General features: G+C 45.6%; 1 protein-coding gene across 1 annotated transcript; it reads right to left on the reverse strand.

The window, feature by feature from the left end:
- Positions 1–638: 638 nt before the first annotated feature.
- LOC124776094 (piggyBac transposable element-derived protein 4-like) lies at positions 639–2291 on the reverse strand. Its single transcript, XM_047250936.1, has one exon. The coding sequence runs from the start codon at positions 2289–2291 to the stop codon at positions 639–641; it is 1653 nt and encodes a 550-aa protein (XP_047106892.1).
- Between the last annotated feature and the right edge of the window lie 11586 nt (positions 2292–13877).

Raw genomic sequence — 13877 nt, forward strand, 5'->3', positions numbered from 1 at the left:
TCACGCTCCCTTCCCGCTCCCCGATGGACAGGTTACCTCGTTGGTCTTTCCACCGCGCCGATTGGCCTCTATACACTGCACAGGTCGAGTTTTCTCCCTCTTTGTCGGGTTGTATTGATGACGTCCTACGTGACGTGTCTGACGCGATTGTTCGCGCTGCTAACCTTGCTGCCCCGCGCTCATCTGGACAATTCCGTCGTCGGCAAGTCCCGTGGTGGAGTACGGCCATTGCCATTGCCATCCGTGATCGCCGTCGAGCTTTGCAACACTTTAAGAGGCACCCATCTGTAGCCAGCCTTTCTACCTTTAACACTCTCTGTACCAGGCCTATTTTATGCACCCGTCCCTAGAAACCGGGCAATTTTACCAATATTAAAAAAATTACTGCATCAAATCTACTGTTTGGATTGTGGCAAATTTGGTACCATCTTGAAGCTGCACATTTCTACTTTAATTCTGAGTGAAAGAAACTACTTTACAATGCACAGCTTTAAGGTACAGTTATAGAAATCACTTAGATGTTTTAAGAATTTAGAAAAAGTCATACGAATAAGGGAATACAATTGTGATTTATTTTTAACCAAAATTGTGGCACTACATTACATGTTTCTGATAGTATACAGTATTACATATAAATTTCACACAGAATCATATTGTTTTTTAGTGTGGAAAATTTTAAAGCAAGGTTCCAGGCAGAGTGCAACGCCACACTGTTCACATTCGTATCGTGTCTCTTTGCGAGAAGCCTTGCCACTCTGTTTCTTGCTCCTGGAACTGCACACGTGACACACACGAGCAGCATACTTCTTAGTAGTTGCAGGTATGTGCTGCAAAAAATGTCTCTTTGTTAGCCGACCTACAGTTCCTTCATTTCTTGGAATGAATTCAAGTGTGTCGTCTTCAACAAGCTGAACTGCAAGCACTGTTATAAAGTCTGTTATTGTAATTTTCTTCCTGTGCACTGCATTGTACAGCCAAAATGCATTTGATACTCCCATAAGCAGCAAATGGAAATATAATTTTCGCCACCATTTCACAGTTCTGTGCTGGAACGGATTGTACTGCAGGCGTTGGTCTCCAATATCCACTCCAATTTTATTGAGGTTGTAATCAAGTACCTGAAGTGGTTTCAATACTACAGACCCATTTCTCTTAGTATGCGTACCAAATGTTGCTTGATGCCTTGTAGACAATGTATACACATCTCTCTTATCTTTCCACTTCATTGCCAATACATTATCTTTACGCCGAAAAGACATTTCGCCCTTTTTCAGCTTAGCAGATACTAAATCTTTAGGCAATCCTTTCCTGGATTTGTTCACAGTACCAACAGCTCCAGTGCCTTTCTCTGCCAGTTGCTGAAATAGCTCTGGACTGGAATAAAATCGATCTAAATACACAGTGTGGCCTTTGTTCAGCAAGCTGCTGTCAGACAACAATCGCAAAATAACCGCAGACGAAGAATTGTCAACAATATGCTTACCAGCATAAACTTCAAAATTTACAACATAGCCACTACTGGCTTCAGCAACAGCATATACTTTCAGTCCATACTTATGAGGCTTATTTTGCATGTAAACACGGAAACTCACACGACCTCGAAATGGGCAAATTCCTTCATCAATTGTCACTTTTTCTGAGGGACGATATGCCTGGATACATCGCTCCTTCAAATTATTATAATATGGCAAAACTTTGTAAAGTGGATGAAATCCATCTTCGCCTGGTTTTTTCTGATTTGAATTGTCAACAAGATGCAAGCATGACAGTATCTGAGTGAAACGCAAACGGCTCATGACATGGGGACAAAAGTTACAACTAAGAACAGGATTAGTGCTCCAATGGTCCGCAATTTTGGGCTTTTTCGAAACACACATGTGGAAAATAATACCCAAGAAACGCCTCATCTCACTTATAGTCACTGGCTTCCACGAACTCAAAACTGAATGGGGCTTCAGATTATTTCCTCTTCTTTTCTTCTGTATTGTCTGTGATGCATACAAATTTGTCTGTCTCTTGAGTTCATTTACGTCACTGTCAGTAAGGAACACTTTACTGCAATCCAGTACAGAACTCGACTCATCAATATCCACTAGTATCTGCCTGGGTGTCGTGTTGACAGGCAGAGGTCGGTAGGTGTCAACTGCAGTCCACTCACTGTCTTTCGGATACGGCACAGCTGCTGGATTTGAAGCAACACCTTCAACATCATTCTCGTCTTCATCTGAAGACAAACTGTCATCAATCTCGTCTTCTAAAAAGAATATCACATTATGTGTAACTACATACATCGTTTACACATGTTCAACAGATATGTGCGTACTGCACAATTACGTGGAAAATTCGGAAATACGTACCTTCAAACACACCATTGCATTCAGAATCGTCTGAATCACTCTCTACATTATCCAGAGTGTCGCTATGATTGATCAAATCCGCAATTTCTGCGTCTGATAAACCGCGCCGAAACATGATGACAAACAACTGAATGATATACAGACTGAGAACGCAAAGATAAGTTTTAACATGAATTACAGCGCTGCCGTGACATCTATGGACGCATTTTGTTAATAAACATCTGAAAAACGTATAGCGCTGGCCAAACCCGTAGAAATAACGTTGCAGTGTTTTGAATGAAATTAAATGTAGCGGCCCGTAAATTTTACGGGCTTGGTGATTTTCGCGCGATCCCAGGCCCGTAAATTTTACGGGCTTGGCGCTTAGAGTGTTAAGCGCCTTCGCGCTAAAGCCCGTTATTTAATCAAACAGAGCAAGCGGATATGTTGGGAACGATTCGTTTCTTCCCTTGGTTCCACTGTCCCTCTGTCACGGGTATGGGCTACACTTCGCTCTCTCCAAGGTTGCCATCGGCAGTCCACCCTCCCAGGCCTTCACCTCCCAGATGGCATTTGTACGGACCCATTAGTTCTCGCAGAACATCTTGCGACCCATTTTGCAGTGGCATCAGCGTCGGCCTCCTATCCAGCTGCTTTCCTTCATCAAAAACAGCAGGCTGAAGCTGTCACCTTATGTTTCACCACTTGTGAGTCAGAATCTTACAACGAACCTTTCACTGAATGGGAATTTCTTTCTGCCCTATCTGCTTCTCATGATACAGCTCCTGGCCCAGATTCCATTCATAACCAGCTGCTTCAACATCTCAGTGCTCCACAACGGCACCATCTTCTTCGGGTGTTTAACCGTATCTGGCTCCAGGGTGACTTCCCTTCTCAGTGGAGGGATAGCATTGTGGTTCCTGTCCTTAAGCCTGGTCAGAACCCCCTATCTGTTGACAGCTATCGGCCAATTAGTTTGACCAATGTTGGTTGTAAGTTACTTGAACGGCTGGTAGCCCGTCGGCTCACTTGGGTCCTCGAATCTCGGGATCTATTGTCCCCTTACCAGTGTGGCTTTCGAGAGGGACGATCTCCAATCGATCATTTGCTTCGCTTGGAATCCGCAGTTCGGCAGGCTTTTTCCCAGCGCCGCCATTTGGTTGCAGTGTTTTTTGACCTTCGCAAGGCCTATGACACGGCCTGGCGCCATCACATCTTACTAACCCTTCATCAGTGGGGTCTTCGGGGCCCACTCCCGATTTTTATCCGCCAGTTCCTGATCCATCGGTCATTCAGAGTTCGAGTTGGTACTGCTTTTAGTTCTCCACGGACCCAGGAGACGGGCATCCCACAGGGTTCTGTCTTGAGTGTCCTTCTTTTCCTCATTGCTATCGATGGACTTGTGGCCTCTGTCGGTCCCTTGGTCGCCCCTGCCCTGTATGTGGATGATTTCTGCATTTGGGTTAGTTCCTCCTCGATGCCATCTGCAGAACGGCAGCTCCAGGTGGCTATACGGCGTGCCTCTGCATGGACCCTCTCCCACGGGTTTCAATTCTCTCCTTTAAAATCGCGGGTGGTCCACTTCTGTCGCCGTACTACGGTCCACCCTGATCCAGAGCTCTATCTCGCTGCACAAAGATTGCCTGTGGTTCCACAGTTTCGTTTCCTAGGTCTTCTTTTCGACAACAAGCTCACTTGGCTGCCCCATATCAGACTCCTGAAGGTAGGATGTTTCCGTAAACTCAATGTCCTTCGCTTCCTTGCCCACTCCTCCTGGGGTGCGGACCGTTCCCTCCTCCTCCGTCTTTATCGTGCTCTAGTTCTATCACGTTTGGACTATGGTTGTCAAGTTTATGGTTCAGCTGCTCCTTCCACGCTGCACGTGCTGGATCCGGTCCACCATCGTGGTATCCGTTTGGCCACCGGTGCCTTCCCTACTGGCCCTGTTGATAGTCTCCTGGTTGAAGCTGGGATCCCCCCCCTTTCTGTTCGGCGGTCCCAGCTTCTGGTGTCTTACGCCCTTACTATCCGTTCTTCTCCCGCTCATCCTTCCTATTCTATCCTATTCCCAGACCATGGACGTCGCCCGCCTGACTCCCGCCCTCGGGCGGGTTTACCGGTTGGGCTGCGCCTTGCGTCTCTTACCCGTGATTTTCGGCTTCCTTCTTTGTCCTGTCTTCCTCGCTCCCTCCCCTCCACCCCTCCTTGGTTAGTTCCTCGGCCTCGAATTCGGATGGATCTCCGCCGCGGTCCGAAAGATTCCATCCCCCCGGTGGTGTTCCGTTCCTTTTTCCGCCAAATTTTATGGGAGTTTCGGGATGCTGTTGTTTTTTACACTGATGGCTCTAAATCTGCTGATCATGTTGGGTATGCCTTCACGTCCTTTGTTGGAACGGAAAATCATCTACTGCCACCCTCATGTGGGGTGTTTACTGCGGAATTGATGGCAATTTCCCGGGCCCTTACCTTTATTAAACAATCCCAACACAACCGCGTTTTGTTATGTACGGACTCGATGAGTGGCCTTCTTGCTATTGACCGGTGTTTTTCGCGCCATCCCTTGGTCTCTGCCATCCATGACCATCTCGCTGATCTTCACCGTGCTGCTTGTTCCATTGACTTCCTATGGGTCCCGGGCCATGTGGGTATCCCGGGTAATGAGCTCGCTGATCGTTTGGCTGGGGGAGCAGTTACTTACCCCCCGTTTTCTGTAACCCCTCCTGCAGCGGATTTACGGCTTCACATCAAATCCCACTTTGCACAGTCATGGGCCAATTCTTGGGAGGCTACTCCACTGTCTAATAAACTTCGTGCCATTAAGGTGAATACAGGCCCATGGCGTTCTTCCTTTAGCCTCTCCCGCAAGGACTCGATCACACTGTGTCGCCTCCGCATTGGCCATACCAGGCTGACCCATGGTTTCCTTTTGCGTGATGAGCCACCCCCGCTATGTGGTTGTGGAGCCTTCCAGTCAGTGGCCCACATTTTGGTTGAATGCCCCCTTCTTTTGGCTCTGCGTGCTAAGTACAGACTCCCCCACACTTTACCTTTGATGTTGGCTGACGATTCCCGGATGGTCTCTCTGGTTCTAGGTTTCCTCCGGGAGAGTGGTTTTTATTCTCAGTTTTAAAGTTTTTAATCTCCCTCTGGTGTTGGGGCAGGGCGGTGAGTGTTTGGGTGTCTCCCACTGTAGGCAGTGTTCAGAGATTCCCGATTCACCTCCCTGACCGGAATCCTCTTTTCTTTCCCTTTTACTCTGGTTTTGCCCCTTCTTTTTAAGGCTTGGTTAGTTTTTCTATTCCCATACGTACTTTCTGCATTATAGCAGTTGTACCTTTAAAGTCACAGGTGGTCTTGCCTATGCTGTTTCAGCATAGTGTTGGGTTCGTTCTCTTGCTAACTTCCCTCATTTGTTTTTACTAATGACAACGTGACTGCCCTTTTACGTTTCCCCTTTATCCGTTTTATTTTTCTGACTATACTGAGATGTCCCGTTAGCAGAATGGAGTCTATTTGAAACAAGGGACTGATGACCTTGCTGTTTGGTCCCTTTAACCTCAAACAACCAACCAACCAACCTTTTCCATTCTGTAGCTAATTTTTCCGAGTTCTTGTACCGGACATCAATGGATAATTTGTTAGTGATATTTTTCTCAGTGTCACCGACATGTGGAAATTGTAAGGATTCAACAAACAACGGTCCGCTACATGAAAAACCTTTTTGTAGCATTTAACAGATTTATGAAAAACGTCAAACTGAGCATAATGCGTCAGAGCAGTGTACTGCGTACTCGCATAGTAGTAAAGACGTTGCCGCCTCATTACTTTCTCAAGAATCATCATCACTACAATCATTCAAAATGTCAGTCTCACGGTCACCGCTTGCAACTCTAGTATCTATTCGCCAGTGCAACCACACCGACGTGCAATTTTTGTGTGGAACTCCAAAGTGATAGCCCTCTAAAAATCCTGACAAAGCTAGAAAGAAGAACATCAAAAAAGCAGAATGCAGACGATCACAAGAACCTGCTAGCGTGAATGTTGAGCAGAAATTGTGAAATTTGACTGGGACCAATGAATCTAAAGGTCACAGCCGAGGTCGCAATAGCACGTTTGTGCAGAATCTGTCACTTGGTTGCACTCCCAGTCGCGAAAATCCGAAGTCTCGGAACAGAACATCCACTCTCATACAAAGCCAGTCAGCATCCCTATCCACTGACCAAACATAACCTCCACCCTTGCATTTCAACAGCTGACAATGTCTCCTGGCACGATATCCACTTATGTCACCAAACATGAGCCGATGAGATCAAGTACCTCCCCAGTACATAAAAGTAACACTTTCTCCAACACTTCCACATGTCTAGTGTAATTGAAATGTGATGGAAAACTGAAAATGAGTCACTGGATCTGAACCACCATTCCCACGCTACTTAGTGCTCCTTCAAACAGGGGAATGAAAGAAACACAGTAATGTTCGTTTATCGCACTTCAAAATACCGTCAACAAGGTTAATGTTAATCAATCTGATCATTATAAATATATGTGTGGAGTTCTTTCTGGTAAATCACGCTTGACGTAGCGTTACTACAGCATAACCATTTGTAAGGCATCCGGATTTTACGGACCTTACATTAGCTTGGTCCATAACAACAGTATGAGATCTCAGAAAATATCAACTGAATTCCAGTAATCTTACGTACCGAAAACTAACAAAACATCTACGAATATATGGACAGGGCATGAATAAAAACGTTACTGAAACTCATTTTGGAGACGAACTGAGGTGGTGGTTAATAGCATCGGTAAACCCCACTTGAGAGAACAGCAAGCTTCAGCACAGATTGGGATCGGGCCAGAACAGTACATTATTCCTCTTAACGTAAATACGGCTTTAACAGGGCTAGGCTGCGACCCGGCAAGAAAAATAAAATTCACCTCTGAGACGGCGATTGGTTGAAGCCATACTGGGTGATTCAGATGCAACACAGTGGGGAGATCACCATTATATTGAAACTTGACGTTAGAGATATTCAGGGAATGTTGTACACAATGAAAGGCTACCTGTTAACATTGTATATAATGAAAATCAACACTCGGTTACTCTACTAAAGTGATGATTCAGTTCAGAAGGCAAACATTTAGTTTACTGACATTTATTTTTCCAAACACACAAAAGACAGGTCTAGTTAAACCTAAACAGATTATTTTCTAATAATGTAAATAGGTGGTTTAAGACCACAATGACAAGGATCGTGGGTGGCAAAGGTGAGTCGTATACACTGGCCTTCAAAATGTGTACAACGCTCTCCGTGTTAATCTGACGCTGAGCAGACTTTGACTTGTCCAGTCTACCTTAGGCTATGTGGGTGCAGCTGAGAGCAAGTGGCGATTGGGGGTTCGTACGCCTAGACAAGGGCGGAGCAGCAGTACTTTACCCTGTTCGCTTCGTGCAGCGATGTAACTTGGAGCTGGCGAGTCATGTGAGGCATGGCAAGACGTAAGGTGGCACCTGAGAGTCGATCGCGCCCACAAAAGAAATGAAAAAACCCACGATCTAGCGATCAGGCAGATGGATGGCAATTTACTCCCTACTAGAGCCCTAAAATCATGAAAGATTTCAGTGTGTGACACCAATTCGCTGGTCATACCAAGGACCAATGCGGCTGACTTACACAGCAGAGCGCACAAGGATCCAAACGTAAATATTGGTAAACCAAATCGAATAAGTCTGCACACGGCAAACGAGTAGTCAGACGTCTGAATTCATACTGTCGTTACAGTGAAAAATTCACCACACACTCCACTTTAACTCCTCGCAAGTTGAGTCAGTCTTAGGACTTGTCCCAAGTACCAGGCACACATGTAAGAACTTCGATCAGAAATTGCTTAGAGGCCGAAGTCCAGAGCCAGATAAAAACAATTCCCCTTTTTTGGCACGGTATACAAACAACTTCACTGAACGTATAAGGGTGATTCAAAAGTTGATGTAACTGTAGACAAGGAGTACTAACGGATTGGTGGCAGGGGACACTATGTAACAGAACGAAGAAAATTATAGGAGGCAGGTGCATTGGTGGTCCTAGTTTTTCTGTGCATTAGTGTACATAACTGTTCCATGAAGAAAATTTAAACTTTCTCTAAAAAAATAATTGTTGCAGCAAATATTCTCACTCGGCTTTTGCCTCTTTAGATTCCTTACCATGCAGCCATGTCAACCAAGGTATAATTTCTAAATGACTAAATGCTTCTGTAGTAAATATTGGTTAGACGATCTTAGAATGTGATCAATAAAAAACTAAATTTTTTATTGGATTTGTCTTGACTAAGTGGCTTTAGGTGGTTCGACCATGGCATATAGTGACGGTCTCATTCAGCTTCTGTTAACACTGTACTTTAAACGCATCGTTGACGGGGTTGATAATGTCTGGTATGTATCTAGTGGAGTGATGGGCAACGAACGATCGACCATACGGAACGACAGTGCATCTAACTACAAAGGGAGTGGAAACAATTTGACTATGCCGTGATCTGGCAAATTACGATGTGACCGTTCGATGTTATAATTTAGCTACCCAATGATCAACCACGGTCACTATTACTAGCATAGTGCCGACCATGTGTTCAAAGACCCCACTCACACACAATTTTGCAGTTTTTCGACCAAAGTAAATCACACGCATTTGAATGTACTTCGTTGCAGTTTATTTGCGCGATAGAATTTCTACATTGGATCTATTGATACTACTTTGTAGGTTACGACACCACGTGCCTTAGTACAAAGGATGGGAGCCTACTCTTTTCACGTAAAATTTCCGAAATAAACCAGAAAGCAATCATTACGTCCATCCATTTCCCTACATAATCGGAAACTGGAAATAAACTACAATTAGTTCAAATACCTTTCTTCCTGTGGACAGACAGACAGTCGAGCCGAGGGCACTTCCGCTCACCCGTCCCCTGTACAACTCCTATAATATGGCGGGCACCCGGAGGCCTTCCTGGGCCTCGGTGGAGAGGATGGTCGAACGACTTTCGTGCAATATAGCAACGTCATACTTCTCAAGACGTAGTGCCCACCTGGCCAGTTGCCCTCTTGGATACTCCACATTTTCTTTCGGTAGTTCAGTACTTTCTCTCAGCTTTGTGTCCGAGAAGCATAGGCTATAACCTTCTCTATTCCATCCGCGATTTGCACCAGAACAGCACCGATCCCGTACCCGTTGGCATCTGTGTGTAGTTCTGTAGGTGCTCTCCCGTCATACAAAGTACATGGTCAGCCGTCAGAGCTTTTCGCAGCACATAGAAGGAACCTTGTTCACCACCACCACAGATAAATTTCGCATCAGCTTTTAACAAGTCTTGTAGTGGCCTGGCTTTGATACAAAAGTCTTTGATAAACTGACAGTAATAAGAGCGTAATCCGAGGAAGCTTCTCATATCTCTAATACTTTAAGGAATAGGCAATTCCGTTATAGACATGACCTTTTCTGGGTCTTGCCGCATGCCTTAGTTTGACCCAAGGAGTAAAGGTATTTTGATCTCTTCTGCTCCAAACAGACACTCGTTGGATTAAGTTCGTCTGCCTTGTTTGAGAAACTTCAGAACGGCCCTCAGTCTTCTTACGTGTTTATCAAATATCTCTGAGAACACTGTTAACTACACACACACACACACACACACACACACACACACACACACACCGTCCACTTCAGGCGACTTAAATTATCCATCATCCGTTCACAAGGTGCTGGTGCATTACACACACCAAATGACATAACCTTAAACTCATACAGGCCCTCAAGGGTGAAGAAGGCAACTTTTTTCACGATCACCCTCTTCTACTTAGATTTGCCAGTATCCCGAGTACATGTCCATGGTTGAGAAAAACTTTGTCTGAAGGGGGCTATCTAGTGTGTCGTCAATTCGTGGAAGCTGGTAAACGTCCTTTGTAGTTACCTTACTAAGCTTCCTGCAATAAACACAAAAGCGCCAACTACCATTCTTCTTCCTGACAAGAACCACTGATTACGACCAAGGGCTCCGCGAACGCTGAATGATGTCATTCATTATTTTCTCTAGCTCGCAGCTAATTATTCGACGTTCCGTTGCTGACACACGGTATGCTCTCTGGCTTGCTGATGGATGGTTTCCAGTGCTAACCGGTGCTTCACCGTCGATTTGTCTAATTTGCTCCTCACCTGCGGATTGAAGCGTTCAGAGGACTCTTGCAGAATGGCAAGTAGTTTCTTCTGTTGTTCCTTAGTGAGACCTGGTGATAGTCTGACGTGCCTCTAGTCGTAGCGCAAATTTAGCCCACAGACTCGGCATGAGAGTTTTCTATGACGCTCAGCTGTTCGACAATTGAATACACAGCGTTTGCTACGCACGTGCGTCTTAGAAGGATCTTCCATTCTCGGCGACGGTGAATTATCCACAATTCACCGAATCGGTTCTTAAGAGACGACAGACCAAGCTATTCTTCAGTCGTATGCTTCTTACATTCCACTAAAAGACGCATGGGTTGATGCATGGCACCTTTCTAGCGCTGACTGCACGAATGATCACTTAATCCAGCACACAGTCTCCACACACTCGGGTGCACATCCTCCAGTCCACGGTGTCATCTCGTCTAGCACAATCTTCGAGCGATCACAATCTATAACTGCCTCAGAAGCTTTCAGTGTGTCCCATCCGAGAATGACGTCATTGATACACTCTTGTAAGACGATGAATTCTAAGGGCTGTGTATGGCCAGTTACACCCACACGAATGTCAGATCTTCCTATAGGTTTTACGTATTCCCATCAGCCACCTTCAACAGAGATGTTTCGCTGTCGACGAATAAGGTTTCCTGCAACTGGCGACGGTACTTCACCGAAATGACTGAATATGATGCTCAGGAGTCCACGACAGCTTGGGCTGGTCGGTCATCCATGAGGATATTGACGTAGTCTCCTATCATTTTTTTTTAGTGATAAATGGCGGAGGATTTTTCTCTTCGGCGGTCTAACCTCCTAGGAAGGTCGCACCCTTCAGTTTTATTGGTTGCGGTGGCTCGGGGATCGGCTGGAGCTTCTAAACGGCGATTGAGGCCTTGATCGGCGTGTTGGAGAGCGTCCTGTCCAGCGGCTAGCTTGCGACGATGGTGACCTACGTCGTCCTGCACCCACATCTTCGTGTTCATCTTCGTCGTCCCGGAGTTGGCGTCGGCTAAATTGGGTCTGCTGTGTTCTGGCGCGGGCGTCATCAAATATCCGCCGACTTTCTCGACGACAGCGCACAACACTTCCCGGTCGTCCTCAGTGGAAACAGTGTTTAGTTATTCTGGGTCCTCCAGACGTCGGTCTTCATTGGTACCGAAACAGGGTCCTTATGCGGCATTGTAGGAACGTAACTTCGCTCGGGTCTCGATTTTTCAGTTTTAAGGGAAAATGGACGAGAGATGGGATTCAGTGTCTGTTCCACTTCCTTTTATGAGCTCTTAAAGCATCTCGGTTTTTTGCTGGCGGTGCAATCCAAGTGCCATCTGAACTTCCTCCCTAACTATCTGACGAACACTTGTGAAATCAGTTGCTTCCTCCATTCTTCTTTGATGCATTGTCTCGATATACTGGCACCATTTTATCAAGTCTGCTGTCCAAACCACCTTCAGGAGTAGGGCTTGATAAATGTCCTAAGCGACCACCTTCATCAGCCGTGCAACTTCATCATCCTCCATTTTAGGATCCACTGTTTTACACAGCTCCAAGACGTCTTGAATGTAGAATGCTGTAGTTTCTTCTGGATGCTTTGCCCTGCACTTTACTCTTCAGCCTTGCACTTCTGTCGAGATGTCGCCGAAATACATGAGCAGTTCCACCTGGAATACTTCCCAGGTTATGAACTTCTCCTCGTTGTTCTCATACCCATGCTTGGCAGTACCCTCAAAGTAGAAAAAATAAGTTAGCCAAACACACGGTGTCATCACATTTGTTAAATTTAGCTATACGCTCATATACCTTCAGCCACTAGTTTGGATCTTGGCCATCGTCACCAGAGAACCCGGCAGGATCTCATGTGATGGCACAGTTACTGTCATCGTGGCGTCCTCTTCTGTCTCCGATAGATTGCGACCTGTTAAATAAGGCTCGAACTCTGGTTTCTCGCCACGTAAACGGCGGCTCTGTCGTGGCCTCATGGGAGCCACTGTGTTATCGATAATGTGCGCTATCACAAGTTCCAGTACCCAGCGTCTTCACTAGAACGTCACGCAGAAGGTGTAATTAGATGAATGACTAACTTAACCAGGGTTTATTCAGCAAATGCACATAAAAGATAGCGGAGCGAACTGCCTCCGGCCAGAACACATACGGTATATATACAATTACAGAACATTGCAATACAATCATTCTTGAAATTTGTGGATGCTTCTAGCATGTACTCGAACCGAATATAGAAATTAAAATTTTACAATTCAGGTGAGTTCTGAACTCGGGACAATCCATGCAACAGTCTAGCATCATAACAAGTACACCAGAGATTGTGGTACTCACCTTCTTCGGCGACAATATTGCAGGGAGTAGCTTCCATTTTAATTGAGATAATTGTCTGAAACGGGGTCATATCCCATGCCAGAATTATAGTTTCTTAGGATTCACTACAGCAACGCCATGTCTATTCACATCCTCACATTTGGAAAAATGTACTGTATTATTTGCCTGAGTCATGGAGTGGCAACATACTCTTCAATGTGTCCAGCTTATGGAAGATCCATTTATCTTCCCCCGCCAGCCCCGGCTGGGGAATTACTCTGGAATTTAATTTGAGATTGAGTAAAGCCATGAGGTTGTCTTGTCAAAATAGCAGTGGTTGTTTCCCGTTGCCTTCCACTGCTCAAATGACCCCGCCCCTAAAATGGAGTCAGACGCCTCCCGTAGTTCCTCTGGGGGTACAGACGCTAAAATTGGGCGTCCTCCGCCATCGACGCCGTTCTGAAGTGCATCTTCACCGCCGCAGAGGTTATTCAGGTCTTCGCCATTACCCTGGCAAGGGGCTCTATGACAGGGTGCTACCTTCCAGGGCCAGGAGGTTGGTACTCTTCCTACTCCTGCATCATTTGAGAAGGCAATAGGATGAAGTTGAATCCAACTTTCCCTTCAGTGGTGTGAGAGACCCTCTGCATTTCCTCTTAGTGACACCTTACTTCACTGTCACTACTCTTTCCTAACCTAGTACTTGATGATCGTTATGGTTTAACTTTGTCTCTTTCCTTGGTGCTTTACAGGATGCTACCGCACTACTTCGCTTTATTTCACTTTCCTTTGGTTTCTCGCTCTTCTCTGCTTTGTTTGAACTATCTGATTTTTCTTGGTCTTTTGAGACCACTTTATTAACCTTCAGTGCAGCAGTCTTGATCCTGAAACCACCCTAATCAAAATTGTTTTCTCATAAAGTCCGGTGGGTATTGGAAGAACTGAAACGACCATGCGAACTGCATGACGTACTGTCTGAATCTCACTCCAACGGCCGGAATCACTGTCAGTCCTCACTCACTGCCAG

The sequence above is a fragment of the Schistocerca piceifrons genome, chromosome 2, assembly GCF_021461385.2.
Source record: "Schistocerca piceifrons isolate TAMUIC-IGC-003096 chromosome 2, iqSchPice1.1, whole genome shotgun sequence".
Lineage (NCBI taxonomy): Eukaryota > Metazoa > Arthropoda > Insecta > Orthoptera > Acrididae > Schistocerca > Schistocerca piceifrons.

Excerpts from the sequence above, each read along its gene's own strand:
- LOC124776094 (XM_047250936.1), bottom strand. The coding sequence starts at position 2,291 with ATGTATGTAGTTACACATAATGTGATATTCTTTTTAGAAGACGAGATT.